The sequence below is a fragment of the Heterocephalus glaber genome, unplaced genomic scaffold, assembly GCF_053883595.1.
Source record: "Heterocephalus glaber isolate CG9 unplaced genomic scaffold, H.glaber_assembly_v1.0 deba00001610, whole genome shotgun sequence".
NCBI classification, from domain to species: domain Eukaryota; kingdom Metazoa; phylum Chordata; class Mammalia; order Rodentia; family Bathyergidae; genus Heterocephalus; species Heterocephalus glaber.
The window spans coordinates 4,609,053-4,627,108 of record NW_028258381.1 but is presented as its reverse complement, the minus strand read 5'-3'; the positions used below and the strand labels follow the sequence as shown (position 1 = coordinate 4,627,108).

The window sequence follows — 18,056 nt, the reverse complement described above, 5'->3', positions numbered from 1 at the left end:
GAACACCGCTTTTCATTGAAATAAACGTTCATTCTGTGATGTTTTTAAGAATTTTGGGTATTTGCACTTCACCAATTTGTTAATTTTTGTTTTATTTTGGTTGGGACAATTAATCCACATAGGCTACATTTAGAGAAATATTTATATGGTGTTATAGTTACATTTAATATTTAAGAAAGAGAAAAGTCAGTACTTCATTATGTTAAATCAAAACATACAGAAAACATACCAACAGTGGTATAGATTATATGCCTATTTTTTTAGTTCTAAACTAGTGCTGTTTAACTTCAAATTCATCTCTCATTTTAGTTTTAAATTTAAATTGAATAGTGTTTGTAACTCTTTCCCCCAAATTGTTTCTGACGGAAAATTCCTTTCTTAGTCCCTTGCCAATAAAGTGATTTTCAAGTGTTGCAAATCTGCTGTATCTGTTGCTTTCCTCTTGAACACAATAAATGCTATAGTTGGCATTCTAGAAAGGAAAAACGGGTTACTGGAACTTGGACTAAATCCAGGCCACAGACAAAAAGAGATGGAAAAATACAGCCACGTACTCCTGAGGCCTGAATATTACAGCTTAGCGTAAAGCACAAATGTGTTGTCTATAACGTCTGTTCTAGGCAATAAAAACTTCTCCCCTCTCACGACTCCAACCTGAACACTGCACATAATAGGTGCTCAGTAAATACCAGGAAAACTGGATTTGCATTTTGAGTTTATTTGGAGCTTAGCATTTAGTGCAAAAAGGTAAAATGGTATCACTTAAAAGTTTTTCTGTGCATGTTCATTTGAAATCAAAGGGGTTATCTCTGTTCACTCAGAAAGTTTTTTCCTTTATCCACATAAGCTGTTATCAACTACTGATGAAATCTTGAGTGAAACTCAAAACCTGCATATTCTCAGTGATTTTCTTGTCAAATCAAAGAACATATTTAAGTTGACAGAAACAAATTCTACATGTGCTCAGAATCTGTGTGACACAAAATGACACAAAATCTATATGAGCTTAGTTTGAGGTGATATCATTGTGAATAGAAAACTCTCTTTAGTTTTTCATACGACCCCATGCATAGGGAAATAGTGATCTTATTTTTAAGGTATTATTTAAATATATATATTTTTTGGTACCAGGGATTGAACTCGGGACCTTTCTCTTGTGAGGCAGGCACTGGAACCACTCAGCTAAACCCCCAGCCCTTAATAATTTTATGATATCCAAGATCTTTTGTCAAATTTCTCCCACTAAATTCCCCAAACTGAAAATAAAAATAAGTGCCTATTTATGAACCTGAAGTGAGAATGGAACCTTTTTATATTTCAACAAGACAGATGTGACTCACAAATGGAAAAAAATGCTTAATAGAAATAACACTTATTTCATAGTACTTTTCATAATCTGCATTTCTGCTAGAGGCAAACTATCTGAGGGTAATTAATTAGTACTTGCAAGAAGATAACTTTTTGTTCTCTACCTCTTACCCTTCCCTGTCTTCCCCAATCTTCTCTGCCTAAAATGGTGGCTGAAAGGCTTACACATTCAATGAACCTTAACTGTATTTCTCTTTCTTCTCTCACTACATAACATGCCTTATATGACAATGGCGCTGGTATTTAGCATAATGTCTTATAAACGTTTTTATCGTTTTTAAATCACCATTATTATACATCTTAGTGATTTTCTGAACATTAAATGACTTCAAAGTGTCTATCTAAGCTTTATACCCAGTGAGGTTCTGAGTGTGAGATTAAATGTGGGATCACCAGCATGATTTTGAATAAGAAGAAAGGAGGCACAATAACACCTAGTTTCTGTGCTATCATTAGTAGTGAGTGCTTTATTTTTGTGTCATGTCTGTCTTGTCAACAGATTCTAGAACATCTCTTGGTTGAGTTTATTAAGTAGTAAATATTAATGGACTTTATTAACCCCGAATATTTCACATACATTCAGTTTTTCTTTCAAACAATTGGTTTACTTAACCATTTCAATTACAATTGTCCACTATCTTAGTCTCAATGATTATTTATATGACTTCTTGGAGCTATTTTCAGACTTAACTTTTTTTTTCAAAAGCAAAAAAGGAGAAGTAAAAGAAGAAAACTGAAAAATGTGAAATATGTGTTAGACTTGAGATAACTTTGGCTTTTAGTACATGTTGAGAGCAGTGTAGACTAGTGATGTTCACGTTTTCAGAGTCATAGAGTAACAATTGCATTTTGCAGAGCCTAAACACACTGTGCACTGTTGTCAGTGAATGAGCATTTCTGAAAGTATTCCCTGTGTTACCTGGTCCAAATCACTCTATTATTAATTTTTCAAGGAATAGCTGAAAAGTAGTAGAACTTTGTAATTTCCAAAATACTGGTACAGTATACAAAGGTAAAAGTTCAAAGGGAAATGTAATAACCTTCTGTAATGTTTCAAAAGAGCCACTGAGGTGGTCAGAGCTAGATTTGCATCTATGCTGCATGGTGTACTATATATATATATATATATATATATATACACACACACACACACACACACACACATATATACATGGCTAAATTATTCTTTCCTCCTCAGTAAGATATGTTTTATCAGATAAATATAATACAAATAATTAAATGTAAAATCAATTAGTATTAAAACAGATGGGAAGACAAACCTGAATATTTTAACTGAAGGTGTTTAAGTGAATGCTTCCAAAGAGTCAGATAAACACAACTTCTTAGTAAAATTTTCATTCATTTTTTATGACAGTTTTGAGTCTCCGTTCTGGGGAGACAGTGTCCTGGGAATCTGGGGAGGCTTCTGTATGGCCAGGCCACTTACAGTTCCTCTAACTGAAATGCAGTGAAGTGACATGAGTTTTCTGCATTATCAGATTCTCTGTCCATCGGCTATCAGGAAAGGACAAGAAAAATTTTTTTCTATGACCATGAGTGTTTTCAAATGAGCTGAGTGTTTGATGTCTCCCTCTCCCTCTCCCTCTCCTGTACTCTGGGGATCTGGGGATTGAACCCAAGGCTTTTGCATTGAGCTATATCCATAGCCCATTTTTGTATTTTTTAAAAAAAAATTTAAGACAGGGTCTCACTAAGTTGGCTGGACTAAGCTTGAATGTGCACTCATCCTGTCTTAGACCTCCAGAATATTGGGATTACAGTTGTGCCACTATGCCAAGCTAAGCAGTATTACTTTGACAGGAGAGCAGGGAGTTCCTCCACATGTATCAGGAAAGCTAGTTATAAGTAGAGGAGAGCCCAGGCTCCTCTGTGCTTCGTCAGGCTCAGGGAGGCACTAATGGAACAGGCCTCACTCTATTGTCAGCCTGTCAGTTCAGTCACACTGCCCGAGTGTGCACTGTTTGCCTTTGCCCTTGGAGCACAACTGTCACCCAGAGATCCCCCTTCATGAGTATTCTGGGAATTACCTCTATTTCCCTTCTGCATTAGACCTTTTTTCTGTACCCATTTCTCCATCTTCTTTCTGATTTACTTCTTTGTTTTGATGAAACAGTTCTTCAGTAAATTACTAAAAAATGTGTTTTGGGATTTAATTTTTTGATACCTTCTATATATGAAAATACTTTAATTCTTCTTTTTTTTTTTTTTTTTTTTGGTACCGGGGATTGAACTCGGGTCCTTGCGGTTGCACAGCAGGCGGCGAAACCACTGAGCTAAATCCCCGGCCCACTTTAATTATTCTTAATATCTGATAGTTTGGTTGAATATTTTGAATTGAAGAATAATTTCCCATCATGATTTTGATGGGAAATTCTCTTGCCTTCTAGGTTGCAATGTTGCTTTTGAGAAGTCTAAATCCCTTTTTATTTCCATTTGTATGCAATTTGTATTTTATTTTTGGGTTCTCACAGTATTTTCTGGCAATCTGGAGTGTCATAAGTGTTTACACAATCAGAGTCTATTGAGCTGAGCACACAGCAGACATTTTGAATTTTGAAACTTTTGCGTTTCAAATCAACTAATATATTATTTATTTGTTAATTTCCTTTTACATTCTTCATCTCTTTTTGTACAAGCACTATTATTTGGTTTTATTCTAGACTACTTTTTTCTTTCTTTTAATTATCTTCTGCTCTTTCACTCCTTATCTAATTTTTTTCCTGCTTGAAAATTTCTTCAATTCAACCTTTCAAATTGAGATTGATTTCTACTTTATTTCCAAGAGATGTTTGGGACTGTTTCTTTTTAAAGCATCTTTACTTTTTTCCTGAATGGGACAGCTTCTCTTAGCACTCAAAAGATATTATGATAGTTTTAGTGGATTCCTTCAAGTTCATTTATAAAAGATATTTTCAACTTCATGTTTCAAGTAGAATGTTTACTCAGCTATCTAATGATCTTTGGTTATCTGTTCTTATTTAATAGATTAAAAAGCTGGTTAGAAACTCTTTGCACACAAGTCAACTTGTGTATCATTTTATCTTTTAAGATAATGTTGAGATTTCAAGAAGAGGCTGCTCCTGCTCCTGCCTGGAAGGCAAAAGGCTGGCAGTGAGTGAGGGAAAACATCCTGAATGCAGCACGCAGTTTGCATATACAGGCAGCTCTTCCCTTCTCATGCTTTCCTGCCACACTCTCAAGTGTGCCTAGTGATGCCAGGCAAAGATCCTCTGTTTCCTCCAGAAAACTTCCAAACTTCTGCTCATGTGGGGAAGCACAGCTGCTTAGAAACAGAATATGGAGGGAGAGCTGGAATCTACCTGCTTTTAAATATTTAATACTGAAGCCTCACACGTATATCTGCTCTTTGCAGTCATTTTTGGAGATACTAGCTATCACCAATACCCATACAGATTGAGGAATCTATGGTGTGAATCAGGTTGGTATTCAGCTTTTTCTATTGCTGAATTTGGGTCTTTGGGTAACAGTGTCTATGGGTTATTTGGACCAGTTGTTAAATAAGATAAAGAACAAGTTAAACTTTAATACCCAAAGCATCAGAAAATGGTTTTCTGATCACTTATACAAAATTGGAGATTCCGGAAATTATTACATCAGAGTCCAAAATAAGATGGAGGGACATAAATCTCAGAAGACACATTGTTTCTTGCAAGTGTGCATTTTAGGGAACTGAGGATTTGTAAATTTGGACTCAAAAGCAGACACTGCTCACAGATTCATAGCTGAATTTTGCTGTGAGTTTTATGGTTGACCTTAAGTCCCAGTAGAAAAGGAAAGCCCAGGAGTGTGAAACCAGATCAACCAAAATATGAGACTGTTCATGCAAATACTGTGACCTGAGACTATGAAGGGTCCCTGAACTCTAATTACAGTGTGATCTCATTTAATCAAATGTAGGAAAATTGTGTAATTTCTTTATTGATTCCAGCACCTGTAACATCTTTATTGAATCTACATAAGTTCTGAAGTAAGTCCCCAATAGCCGATATCTCCTAATACAAAACACTGATTCATTCAATTCATAATTTTAATAATGTGGTGTAAAGAGTTGTTAAGTAAATCCTGCAATGTATATTCCAGTTTCTCTTAACATAAAGATTGATAAAATGAACTTTCTTATATACATATATAAAGAAATTCTCAAGTGTTTGTATATATGATGTATGCTTGAAAAGTACAAGAATATTTAAATTTTTAAAAGACACATTGCCATTAATTCCTCCTCAAAATACTCCCCCTCACTTTTAACAGTTATCCTATCACTTTGCCACTTTCGGAAGCAGTTCTGGAAGCTCTTTTTTGTTTCCTGGGTGTCTTCATTTGTGCTGTCATGGCTGCTTCAATGTCCTGAATCGATTTGAAACATTCACCTTTCATGGTCATTTTGACTTTGAGGAAGAGCCAGAAGTGGCACAGTGCCAGATACAGTGAATCAGCTGGATAAGGACACACCACGATGCTCTTATTAGCCTACTTTTCTGTTTGATGGTACCAAGCAGCAGCATTCACTGTATTTTTGATCAAGCCTTGTAGAAACACTCATGATGGGGACTTCCAGAACTGCTTCCGAAAGTGATGTTTGAAGTGGAGGAGGGGGTGTTTTAAAGGAGATTAATAGCAATATTCTTATTATAATAAGTTTTTTTCTAATTTAAACATTCATTGTATATGAAGATTATTTTTAAAAACATCATGCCTGTTGTCTTCTATGGCAAACTATTCATTCTGTAAAAATATTTTAGTAGAATTCTATCATTTACCACAATCTAAAAATGTGGTTGTTTATTTTTCAGTTAGCTTTTTTCCTTTTTCCACAATACTACATCAATTAAGCAATCATAGAGGGCCGGGGATATAGCTCAGTGGTCCGCCGCCTGCCTCGCAAGCTCAAAGTCCTGAGTTCGATCCCCTGTGCCAAAACCAAAAAACAACAGCAATCATAGAAATTCTATTAGGCTAATATATCTTTTTAAGTGCCAACTTAGGTAGTGTGAAATTGAAAATAAAAATATGACATTAGGATTTGTCTAAGCTGTTTGATTTGAATTTCTTTCAAAGAAAAAAGGAAAAAAATATTATTTGGAGTAATACCAGTTTTTAGAATGAACAGGGCTCATTTAAGAAAAAAGAATAGATGGCCAAACATTTCTGCTCTTGAATTAGTTGGAATAATAGGATCCCTCCTGAAACAACCCAAAACTCTCCAAACAAAACTCCCTCAGAAAAGCAGGACATATATTCCTGTGTTGTTCAGTACAGATGAATACTGAACACCTAGTGCGACACGGAGGGAGAGCCAGGCCTGTGTGCAGCATGGAGCCACACTGAAGTGCTGCTGTTGTCCAGTTTAAAATCAGTTCTGGGACACAGAAAGCAAATCATCATTTCTTAGAAGCATACATGGGTCACCAGTAGCCACTGTAGTGCTTCCCTAAGCAGAGCAGATAACTCAGCTGCTCCGGTTTTGAGTGTTATGTATTCTTATAGTTTGACTGTAAGCATTTTCTTACAGTTTTATTCCTCTTCTTAAACCTGTAACACCCAATGCTTGTGTCTCTAGTAACCTAATACCTCAATAAATACCATCACGTTTCTCTGTAACTCCCTTCCATGTACGTAATTTCACCATTTATAACCCATTTGGCAGAAAAATGTATAGTTTTCTCTTCTTTAAAACAACAGATTGAACCTAAAATTGAACTCTATAAAAGTTATCATACTGATTTAAAATTTAAAGCAGTTAATTTGCAAAAGACATTTATTTGTTTAGGCACGAAAGTTTGAATATCCTTTAAACTATACAAACTGTCTTAAACCCGTTTCCTTCCCACCCCACAGAGAAGTTCTGCACAAATTTAACATAATTGTCAACTTTTTAAAGTTTTGCAAGATTTCTTTCCATTGAGTTTATTTTTTCCTGAAAAATGTTCTTAAACTTATCCAAAATGAGCATGGAACACATCAGACATGTGAGATGCCAACACCCCCCCCTTTTTTTAAATATAAAAATATGCAAATCTTAGGCTGAGTGGTTTCACTTTGACATCATGTGTAAAATGACATCAAGATCATCTCTAAATTGTAACCAAAAGGAAGAAGAGTGGATTTCAGGCTAGGCAAAAAGCTATTAGGCAGATAATGGACGTTTGATGTCTGTCTTTTCACAGTAGCATAATGGCTAATTCCTGTGACTCCTGACCTTTTAATGTCTTGTGACCAAGTATCCACATTAATCTGCTGCTTATCTGTCACCCACTCCATTTGATAGCCTCAGTCTCTGTTTTCAATTATCAGTCGTTAGAGAAGACTCTGAGCAATTTCAGAAGAAAACCCACAAAACCTTTGACCTGTTTTTGTCAGATAGCCACAAATATTCATTGTAGATAAATGATCATTTCATTGATTTTGAGATGTAATGGAAAGTTTTTTGCTCCATATGGACTTACTGTAACCTCTATCACATTCAGGTGGTTAAAAGTGGAGTGTTTTATTTTACCGATGGGAGCAGAAGAATTCACGAGGTCATTTGGTGAAATCTGGTGAGATTAGAGTGGTTGACCCCCAGCTGCCAAACAATCTATAAAAAGAACAGATTTTTCCACTAAAGACAACATGAGATACAGATATTTGCCAAAAGTTAATTATCAGACTGTTGTGCCTTTATGTTGACTCCTTACAGGGAAACAAAATTTTCTCAAATATTTGTCCACACTGTGATAAAGATTCGTTATTTTCAGCAAGTATATTCAGTAATCATTAAGAAAGCATTTTTTCAGTATACAAAATGAATTAGTCAAGTACTATCCTCTGTGTTTACTCTGAATTAATTTTTTCTTTATTTTTTATTATTACGTTTGTCATATGTAATTCATCATGAGTCATTTGTACCTGTACATAATATATTTCAATTCTTTTTTCCCTATTCCCCTCTCCTCCCATAAATCCTTCTTCCCTTCCCTATTTACAAGCCCATTTTTTCTTCCATTCTATCTTTTTAAAAAATCTCTTTTCCCTTCCCCCTCTTTCCACCTTTGTTCACCTCCCCATTTGAACAAGTTCCTCCTACTTCCCAATATCCTTCATTTTACTCCTTATTTACACTTTGAGTTTCTCACACAAGAGAAACAATTTAGTATTTAAACTTGTGTGTCTGATTTATTTCACTTAAGATTATGGTCTCGAGAGGCATCCATTTACCTAAAAAGTCTCAAGTTTATCCTCTGTAGTATTTTTAACCCACAAAAATGAGCATTTATTTAACTTTCTATTAATAATTTTCTACATAAAATGCTCATAATAAAAGAATAACTATTTTCTACAAATCAGAATGCATTTAAAAATAATAAAATGACTTTAAATCTTCTTTAGAGAGGAGTTGTGTCAGACCAGCAAATTTTACTGGACTCTTGTTTCTGTCCAAAATGTGAATGTTAAAATGTGTGGTACTATATGGGCCACAAAATAAGTATAATTATTCTTTACCTCTTCACTTTTGTAGGTATATAACCTGAAAGTATTTTTAAACTCCAGAGTACAATTTTTTTAAAAAAGAACCATTAATCACTTTTACTAATAAACATATATTCAAGATAAATAAATTAATATTGTGTAATAAAAATATTTGTCTTTCAGACCAGTTACCACTTCTACATAATAAAGCTTTCATTGACCATTTATTATTGCGGTAGGTGGAGAAATAAAAAGAAAAATTTGGAAACATAGAAAACATGTATATTTCTCTTAAGTTATATATAAATATGACAACAATAATTACAATGCAAATAGAAATTGATTGATACAATAGTGACTGCTTTTTGAGAACTTGCTGTTTCAGGGCTATCCTAAGATCTTGACACTCCCCTCCCTTCCTCCCATGTCTCTTTCTTTCTTTGCATGCATCTCCATCTCTCTTCCCTCTATCCTCTTTGAGAAATATCATTTAAATTTTTACAGTACTATGAGGAAGCCCTGTTCTTTCCCTAAGTGCTCATGTAATTTCTTCTTATATCTCAACAATTTTGGTTTTTCTCAGAGCATGTGTTCAAGAAGTATTTCAGGATTGAAATAAATACAATAGCTAAGTAGCTATTTTCAGGATAGAAGTTGAATGCCTGAAGAATATAAGAAAGAGAAAAGTAGTATCTGAAAGTCAGGAGGTGCCTTGGACTTACCAACTAGGCCTTGGAGTTGCTAGGAGATGGGTAGTACTCACAGTCCTACTGTTGAATGTAAACCAAGGTCATAGAACAACATCACTGGGCCTCTGTGTGACTACAAGGAAAGAGAACAAGACAAGGCCACTTTATAATCATATCTGAAAACAAATTAAAATAAGAACATTGTTCAAATCTGAAAAAATCACCAGATACCCAGTTTCCTGGATAACATTACTTCCTATCTCCCTTAGTCCCACCTTCTAGAAAAATATATTAAGATATTAAATGATAAAATTACCTCTCTCCCCATGAGCATGCATTCCTGAGAAAAACTCTGCCTGTTAGAACCTCCTCTTCATCACTTCACATAACCCTGAATGAGACCCTTTTAAAACCCTGTTGACAATGAGACACCCTGAAGCATTGTCCCAAGGCCTATATTGAAACAAGTCAATAAACCCAATTTGTTCCTCTACAGAGATGTGCTCAGTGGTGTTCTGCCACCTCCAGGACATACACAGTGAGGAGGGAGAAACTAACTGCATACCAAGAGAGAACATAAGAAAGGAGATTGGGAGCAAAGCTCAGTAAACCATGACCTTGGGATGGAAGCGGAAAACTTGTGCTCTGAGACAGAACAGCAGTCACTAGTAATTCTGCTGCAAAGAAAATGAGGACTTATACAAGCTAGACATTATCACTCCTGGATATTTAGTTAGCTAACTTTGTGAAACTGAGGAAGTTAGTATTGTTTATCTGTATCATGGAAAAAATAATGGAGACTTTATGTTGTTGGATCAAAGAGGGTAGAAGGATCAAAAATCTCAAATATATCAATTATATTATATCAAACATTAATTTATGATATAATTTACTTATGATTAGTTTAATTATTGAATATATCAATTTTATATCAAAGCTTGATAGTTATATATCAATCCCTCTCTAAATATATATATATATATATAATTATCATTTTAATATTCTAAGTAACAACTTAGGAGAGCTCCATGCTGGCCCCTCCTAACTATGGAGTGGAGATAATTCAATCTTTTTTTTTTTTTTTTTTGGTACTGGGGATCGAACTCAGGACCTTGTACTTGGGAGGGAGGTGGCAGCACCACTTATCTAAATCCCTGGCCCTGAACTATAGAGTGTATGAAGAACTTGAGGCTTTTTTCATTAAAGTTCCAAAGTTTTCTTTACACAAGACTTAATTCTTTGTGTTATGGTTTATATTTTTACATCAAACAAGTGTGCAAATATTAAATCATTAAATTTCAAAATTATATGCATTGTAATCTTAAACTAATTTTGGAAATCTTTTTTTAGTTATCATACTAGAATATTTAAATTTAATCATTTTATCCTTCTTTTCAGATTTTCTTTCCTTATAAAATTCTATCCATGGGACATTTATCAATAGGAATAAGAATAACTATGGAAAATATGAGTTTCACATGAAATTAATCTTTGACACAAAACATTCAAGAGGACAATTTACTTTTTTCCAGGTCAAACATTACTGTGGTGTTAAAGGCTTTTAGGACTTTTGGACTCTAGAGTTTACCACACTCTCAGGAATGGTTATCCCTTCATAGAAAACATGTACATATGCATTCACTGACCAATAAATAGGTCTTTATAGGACCAAGTTTATGTTTCTTAGTAGACTAGTCAGTGAGTGATACCTTAGAAGTGATACATGTTGGTAGTCATATGATATGTTTGCTTTTGTTCTCTTGCTTTTAAAACATGACATAGATAAGTAATAATTCTGAGTAATCTCTTAATGATGTTTTGCACTCAGCAGCAAACAATGATCTGTATTCTTTCAACAGCTGGCCAGGCTCCTGGGGAAATACTATCTTTGACTTGCAGCTACTGAGTCTATTTGTATCTTCTAAGTTACAGCTCTTGTGCAGGAGATTAAGGCTGTTGGCCCAGGAATGCATCTTCTTTAAACTGCAGATAAATCACCTAATAGATAAAACTGTAGTCCTATGTTAATTAATTCTAAGCTTCAGACAGTATAGATATGAAATATATTTAGCCCAAGACACTTCTATTCAATTTTTATTAGTGACACAGTCATTCAGAAAGGTAGACATAGGGAAAAAAGACATTTTCTGTCACTAATTTCTGTTAAGTTACATCTAAACAATCAAAGGCTTCATTACATGCCTGAAACGGAAGTTTAACCTTTGCAGACTTTGGCAATTTAAGCATTTGGGATACATTCTGGTGCTTATATAAAGGAATTGTATTCTTTTTACTATCTTTCCATTGAATATAGAATGTGACTCTTTTGATTAATATTTTACTTCTTGTATTCTTTAATATTACCATCTTAAAATCAAAACATAATGATAAATTATTTCTCACATTCTGCCAGTGTGGCAGAGATTTTGGTAGCTATAGTTAGCTCTGCAGTTTCACAGAGATGAATCTATTTGGAGTATATAAAAAACCTAGAACCAGAGGGAGTTATATTTACCACCACTATTATAATTGTAATTTGAATGGTGTAGGTTTTGCTGAATTTTTTAATAGATTATTTTCTGTGAATTTGTGTATGTGTGTGTGTGTGTGTGTGTGCATGCATGTGTGTATGTGAAACAAAACAAGTCCTGTAGTATTTTTCAGAGAGTATCGTTGGCAACCATCAGCTCAAAGGAATAACCCTGTATGGTTTAGTTTATTTGAAAGGAATAATTTCCCATGCTAATACTGTGCAAGATTATCCACATGACCTTGCCCACAGGAGAGCATCAAGTGTACCATTGTAAGTGATGTACCTTTCTCTCCAATTCAAAACATGTCTGCGTTGTAAATGAAAATGGATTAGTGCAGTCTATGTGAAAGTTTCATAAAATGTCCCCAGTTGATCTTGGTAGCTACTCACAGATATGAACATTTAGGCAGGAACTTGTTCCTAAAGTTTCTTTGTGGCTTCACATGAAAGAAACCATGTCTACAGTCTAGCACTAATTCTACTGGGGAAAACTTCTGATGTTAGTGTCTTAACACTGTGTCTTTCCAGCCCCCAGGTTAGCGTGGGTCTGACTTAGATGATGTAACCCTTCTCCTCATGTATCTGTTTTTTTTCAATAATCAGGAGACTTTTTTCCATCACCTAGGGAAATTATGATTTTTATGGAGCCTTTCATATTTTCGTCTGGTGAAACAAATTTTTCTAGAAATGATGGTAAAATTCAGAAAATTCATGCTATTTAGTTGATTATGTATGAGTGAATTAATAAATATATATGAGTGAATATATATATAAGTGAATTAAAAGGAAAATATTTAATATAATATGAATCTAAAACCCAACAATAGTACACAACTTTCTGATGTTTTCTTATTTACTTGTCTATCTTTAACCCTTCCCAAGCCATTTACCACTGCAGTAACACATTGTAAAATATGTAGAAATAGAAAGCTAATGTTTACCGAAATTGTCATAATATGGGGCTGGGGATTTAGCTCAGTGGTGGAGCTGCCTGGCACGCAAGTGCAAGGTCCCAAGTTTGATCCCTGGTACTAAAAATAAAAAAATTGTCACAATATGAACAAAACAAAGATGTCTCATAAAAAGTTTTTATGTGAGGAATATTAAATGTGTGTTGGCTGCTTTCTGTTTGATTTTGGGGTTGGGTCTGGTAAAGAAACAGTTGGAATACGGAGTGATCCAGCTGAGAAGTTATAATTATTTCAAAATTGTAAGCTGTAATAACATTTTAGAGTGCAGTAATAGTAAAAATATGAGGTTGCACACTAACATGTATTATGTAGGATTAATTCAAATTAGAATACAATCAATTGTTCATGAAAAATTCCTTAGGTAAGAAATAACAAATATTTGATAAGAATAGAAAAGAACACATTTAATTTGCTTAAAGATGGAAAGAGGTGTGATTTATAAGAATCAACAGAATCTAGAAAGAATAGTAACCCTGTTTTTGTAGAAACACGTCAGAGGGAAAGATTCATTAGAGAGAATGAAAACATTGAAAAAATGATAAGCTTTCCCAAGAAATAGAATAATAAGACAAGAAAACTACATTCAGAAAAACACACAGTTCATACTTTGGGAATTGAAATCTTGGCCCTGGGCTGAGCTGAAATCTTATGTTCCAATAATGTTTTGGGCTCTGGGGCAAATTATAAAACTGATGAAGATAGTAGGGCTGTGAGAATTAATTGGAATCTGTCACAGGGATGCTTCTCAGGCAAGTTACTACACTGTCAGTGAGAAGGGAAGCCCTTCCTGGAACATGCTACATTAAATCCTAATTATGATTTGCTGATCAAGGCTCTTATTTTCTAATCTATTCTTCACTTTTTTTTCATTTTTTTTGTATATTCCTGAAAGACATTATTTTAAATATACTAAAAATGAACTACTGTAGTTTCTGAGGGCAGAAAGATAGATGTCATAAGTAGGTGGCACCGACATGTAACAAAGACTTATAATGAGTTTCAGGAGACAGATGTCTGTTTCTGCCTAACTATTCTCACCCAATTTCTTACTCTTAAGTCAAATGTATTAATATTTGCCACCTCCCTAGCATTATTCTTTGAGGTCACTGAGATTACCTTGTTGAATATTTGTGGACATCATTAGGAACACAAGGCTGTATAAATATGTCTTATTTCATTGCTCACTCCAGCATGTCCTGTGGAATTTACTGTTGCAATTATGATTCAAAGCAATAGGATATAGGAATTTGAATCATTAAACAAATCTGCAGCACAACTTTATTCTGTGTGATATATTTAATACAAGATTTTATTAAACTCTTTGAGAATTTGTCCCCTTAAGGGTTTAGGTTAAATAGCCTGGATTAGAAAACTGAAATTTTATAATAACAGTTGAAATTCTAGCTTTCCACTTTATTACACTAACATTGCACAAGGGATTCTGGAACAGTAGATGACATTACATAACATGGATTCAATATTCATCTGCATTCTGCAGGTGCACACTTTAGATTGAATCCTAAGCAACTCATATTTTAGCCCTTACATCCAGGACTTTAATTTTTGGAGTTCCTTTGTTTAAATTTCATATATAAAATTAATTGTTCATGAAATATTGAATAATGGTATTATCACTTACAATTTTGAATACTGTCTTTCAGAATAGAGAAAATATATTTCTGAATTCCTGTTTGAACCATATCATAATATATAAAAGTGGACATAATATATAAACTGAACATAATATATAAACCCAGGACAGTGTCACCTAGGCAAACACATGAACATTTCTACACACAACAATAAATATTCAGCTAAGCCAAGGTAGATACAGATTTTAAATCACTTTATGTCAGTTAATTTCTAGTTCATCTGCCTAGTGAGCTTGAAACTAAATTTTTATTTTCAGAACATATGAATATTAGACTTATGAATACAAGACTTTAGACCTTCATTAATAAAATATGACAAAGTAATAATACTATATGAGTAGAAACAACATATATCCTGGCATTTAAAAACCATAGACCAAATATTTGGATTCAAATTTTTTGGTAAGGTATTTATTCCCTCTTACCCCTTAATTTCTTCATCTTCAATAATGGTGCCTATACTGTAGAGCACTATGCAATGCAATATGTTAATACTAATAAAATGATAAAATGCTTAGAATAATGCTTGTCATATGTGTCCTTTAAGTACTTTTACATAATGGCATCTATTTCACTTAATTTAGAATCAGAAAATAAGTATATAGTCGTTACATTTATTTCTTTGAACAAAGGTTGTGGCCAGTTCCAATATCCATACCTGCATATGAATCTGTAAGCACTTTCCACCTTTATACTCCCCTTTCTCTGTGGCTCAGTCAGGAGAATGGGCAGAAAGGAAACAAAGAACACTCATTGCACTACTGCCAGAAGAAATTTCTACAGAAGGAAAGATTAAATTAAGGACGTAAATCACATCCTAGAAATGGAGCTATCATCCTTCTTTAGGGAAGAATTAACAATCCCAGAAATGGACCTCTCTTAGGAATAAGAGACTGATATTTTTCAAAAGCAAACTACAACGAGCCATATGAGGTGATGTTAGTGTGAGTCTGACAGCCTAAGAGCACTGTCCTCCCCCAGCTCCCCAGACCAGTACGGTTTCCAGATGTGGATTACTTACTTCTGTGTTCAAGTTGGGTGTCTGAGATGTAAGTAGTAATAGGCTCCTTGTTCTATTAAATTATCTTTTCTGGGGAGAAGAAGCCACAGATTATTTTGAAATATGAAGGCAAGGAATTCTTTGTTCCTTTGTCGTAGCTTTTCCTCAGATGTGGCACTCATGGGTGCTGGAACCCAAAGCGTTAGCAGGCTCAGGTCCACATGTCATTTGTGGATGGTCATGGTTGCTCTTCCTTAATCTTAATCATTGGTCTGGCTTAGACTCCCAAGTTTTACATATTTATGGCACTGCTGATATAATTTTTTTTTTTTTTGTACCAGGGATTGAACTTGGTACCTTGCACTTGCGAGGCAGGCAGCGGCACCACTGAGCTAAATCCCCACCCCGATATAATTTCAATTAATCTTTTAGGGGTATTTTTGTACTTTAACCTATTTTTTGAATCTTGTGAATCCATTTTTACTACTTGGAACAAAATTTTAGTAACAAAACATGCCATTAAAAAAAAAGTGAACGGGGCTGGGGATGTAGCTCAGTGGTGCTGGGCCTGCCTGACAAACACAAGGTCCTGAGTTTGTTTAGTGGAACCAAAAACAAACAAAGAAACAAACAAAATGGTTGGCTTTAATTGCACAATATCATGAACATAGTAACTTACAAGACATTTTGTGTAACACTATTGTACATTCTAACCAATTGAGACTTTGAGAAACATATCAATAATGAGGAACTTCATCAAATGATGATGCACTTCTGTAATGAGATCCTTGTAGGTAGCTCACTAAGAACGTTTTTGGTACCCACTAGATATGGACCATATCAAACTGTACACTGTCTTACAAAGCCAGATGAATATAATATACCTGACATTTACTGTCTTAAATCTTTCAGTATTTCTTAACATTTTCAAAGGAAGTAATTCTTTGACTTTGTTTGCTAGAAAGATTGCTAAAGGAGGAAACTAGATTCCCATCTTACTTCTGAAAAATAAAGGGCAGAGGTCTTTAGGAGACTTTATGCTGCACCAGGAGAAATAATTTATAAAAATGCCTCAAAATAAGAGAAAATGGAGAAAGGAAGAGTATTTCAATGCTGAAAGGAAAAAAAGACTTCTGGGGGAGACATTTTAGAAATAATCCTTTATGGATAGTAATTATAGTTAGGAGCAAGAAGTTTTGTGGTACTATTGCACAGATGGTGACCATAGATGACAGTTATGTAATGTATATCTAAAAAGATCTGAAGAAACAATCCTGAATGGGGTCAGCATAAAGAAAGGGTAACTGTTTGAGGAGACAGGCACCTTTAACCTTACATAAACATCCAATGTCTACATGGATCAAAATATCACAGGGTACCCCATAAATATGCACGTTTGTTGTTATAAGCCAGTTAATAAACTTAAATTAAAAATATAAAAATAATTTATTGAGTTGACTTCTGAAACACTGCAAATACATCCTTGTATACATGCAATTCCTTCCCTCTTTTTCATGTTCCTGCTGTGGCTGTGCTGACTTTGACTACTGACTTTACCTGGAACTCTAAAGGGTTCTATAACATTTTCCTAATTTCTGTATGAAGCCTTCTGTGTTCTAGCACTTGAAGCATGCTGGTAATCACTTCACTACCTTCACTTTTCAAAATATTTTTGGATAAGCTTTCCATTTAGGATCCTGGAATTTGTATAAAGCCATGGAGGTTACATTGCCTTTGAACCAAATGCTTTTAGTTTGTGGAATTTCCTTTAACGGAAAAGACATATAAGTCTGTGGTTTTACTGTTTGCCCAGTTTTAGTACTTTCCCAGTTTTATTCAGTCCTGCTTGTTTGTTTCCATTTTCAAATGTGGAAAGATCACCATTAATTTCTATATTTTAGAAATGGTAATTTTATCTTCTTTTTTCTTTTTCAGTTGAAAGAGACAGGGATTTCTCTCACCATAGAAGACATTACAAAGAATTTAGGTTTGATCTGACTCAAATTCCTCATGGAGAAGCAGTGACAGCAGCTGAATTCAGGATATACAAAGACAAGAGCAACAATCGATTTGAAAATGAAACAATTAAGATTAGCATATATCAGATCATCAAGGAATACATGAACAGGTATCAACTTTATATCTCATTTATTTATCTGGCAAACAACTAGTGAGAATCCATAAGAATCCATTGAGAATCCATGTGATCTATCAAAACCTGTTTTCTTTGGGTGTAATGACATTCAGCTCCAGGTCCAGATACAATGAAAAGTAAGAATGATCTGAAAACTTCTACCTTTCACAAATTTTCCTTACCCTTCAATCTGTATACTAAAAGTTCTCAGGTATCCC

The 18,056-nt window shown here is 34.3% G+C and overlaps 1 protein-coding gene across 1 annotated transcript in view; it reads left to right on the top strand.

Moving 5' to 3' along the window:
* Positions 1–18,056, top strand: part of Bmp5 (bone morphogenetic protein 5) — a 141,618-nt gene that overhangs the window by 33,094 nt on the left and 90,468 nt on the right. The window contains exon 2 of the mRNA XM_004868831.3: positions 17,640–17,832. Within this exon, the coding sequence (XP_004868888.1) occupies positions 17,640–17,832 (193 nt within the window). The remainder of the gene's footprint in view (positions 1–17,639; positions 17,833–18,056) is intronic.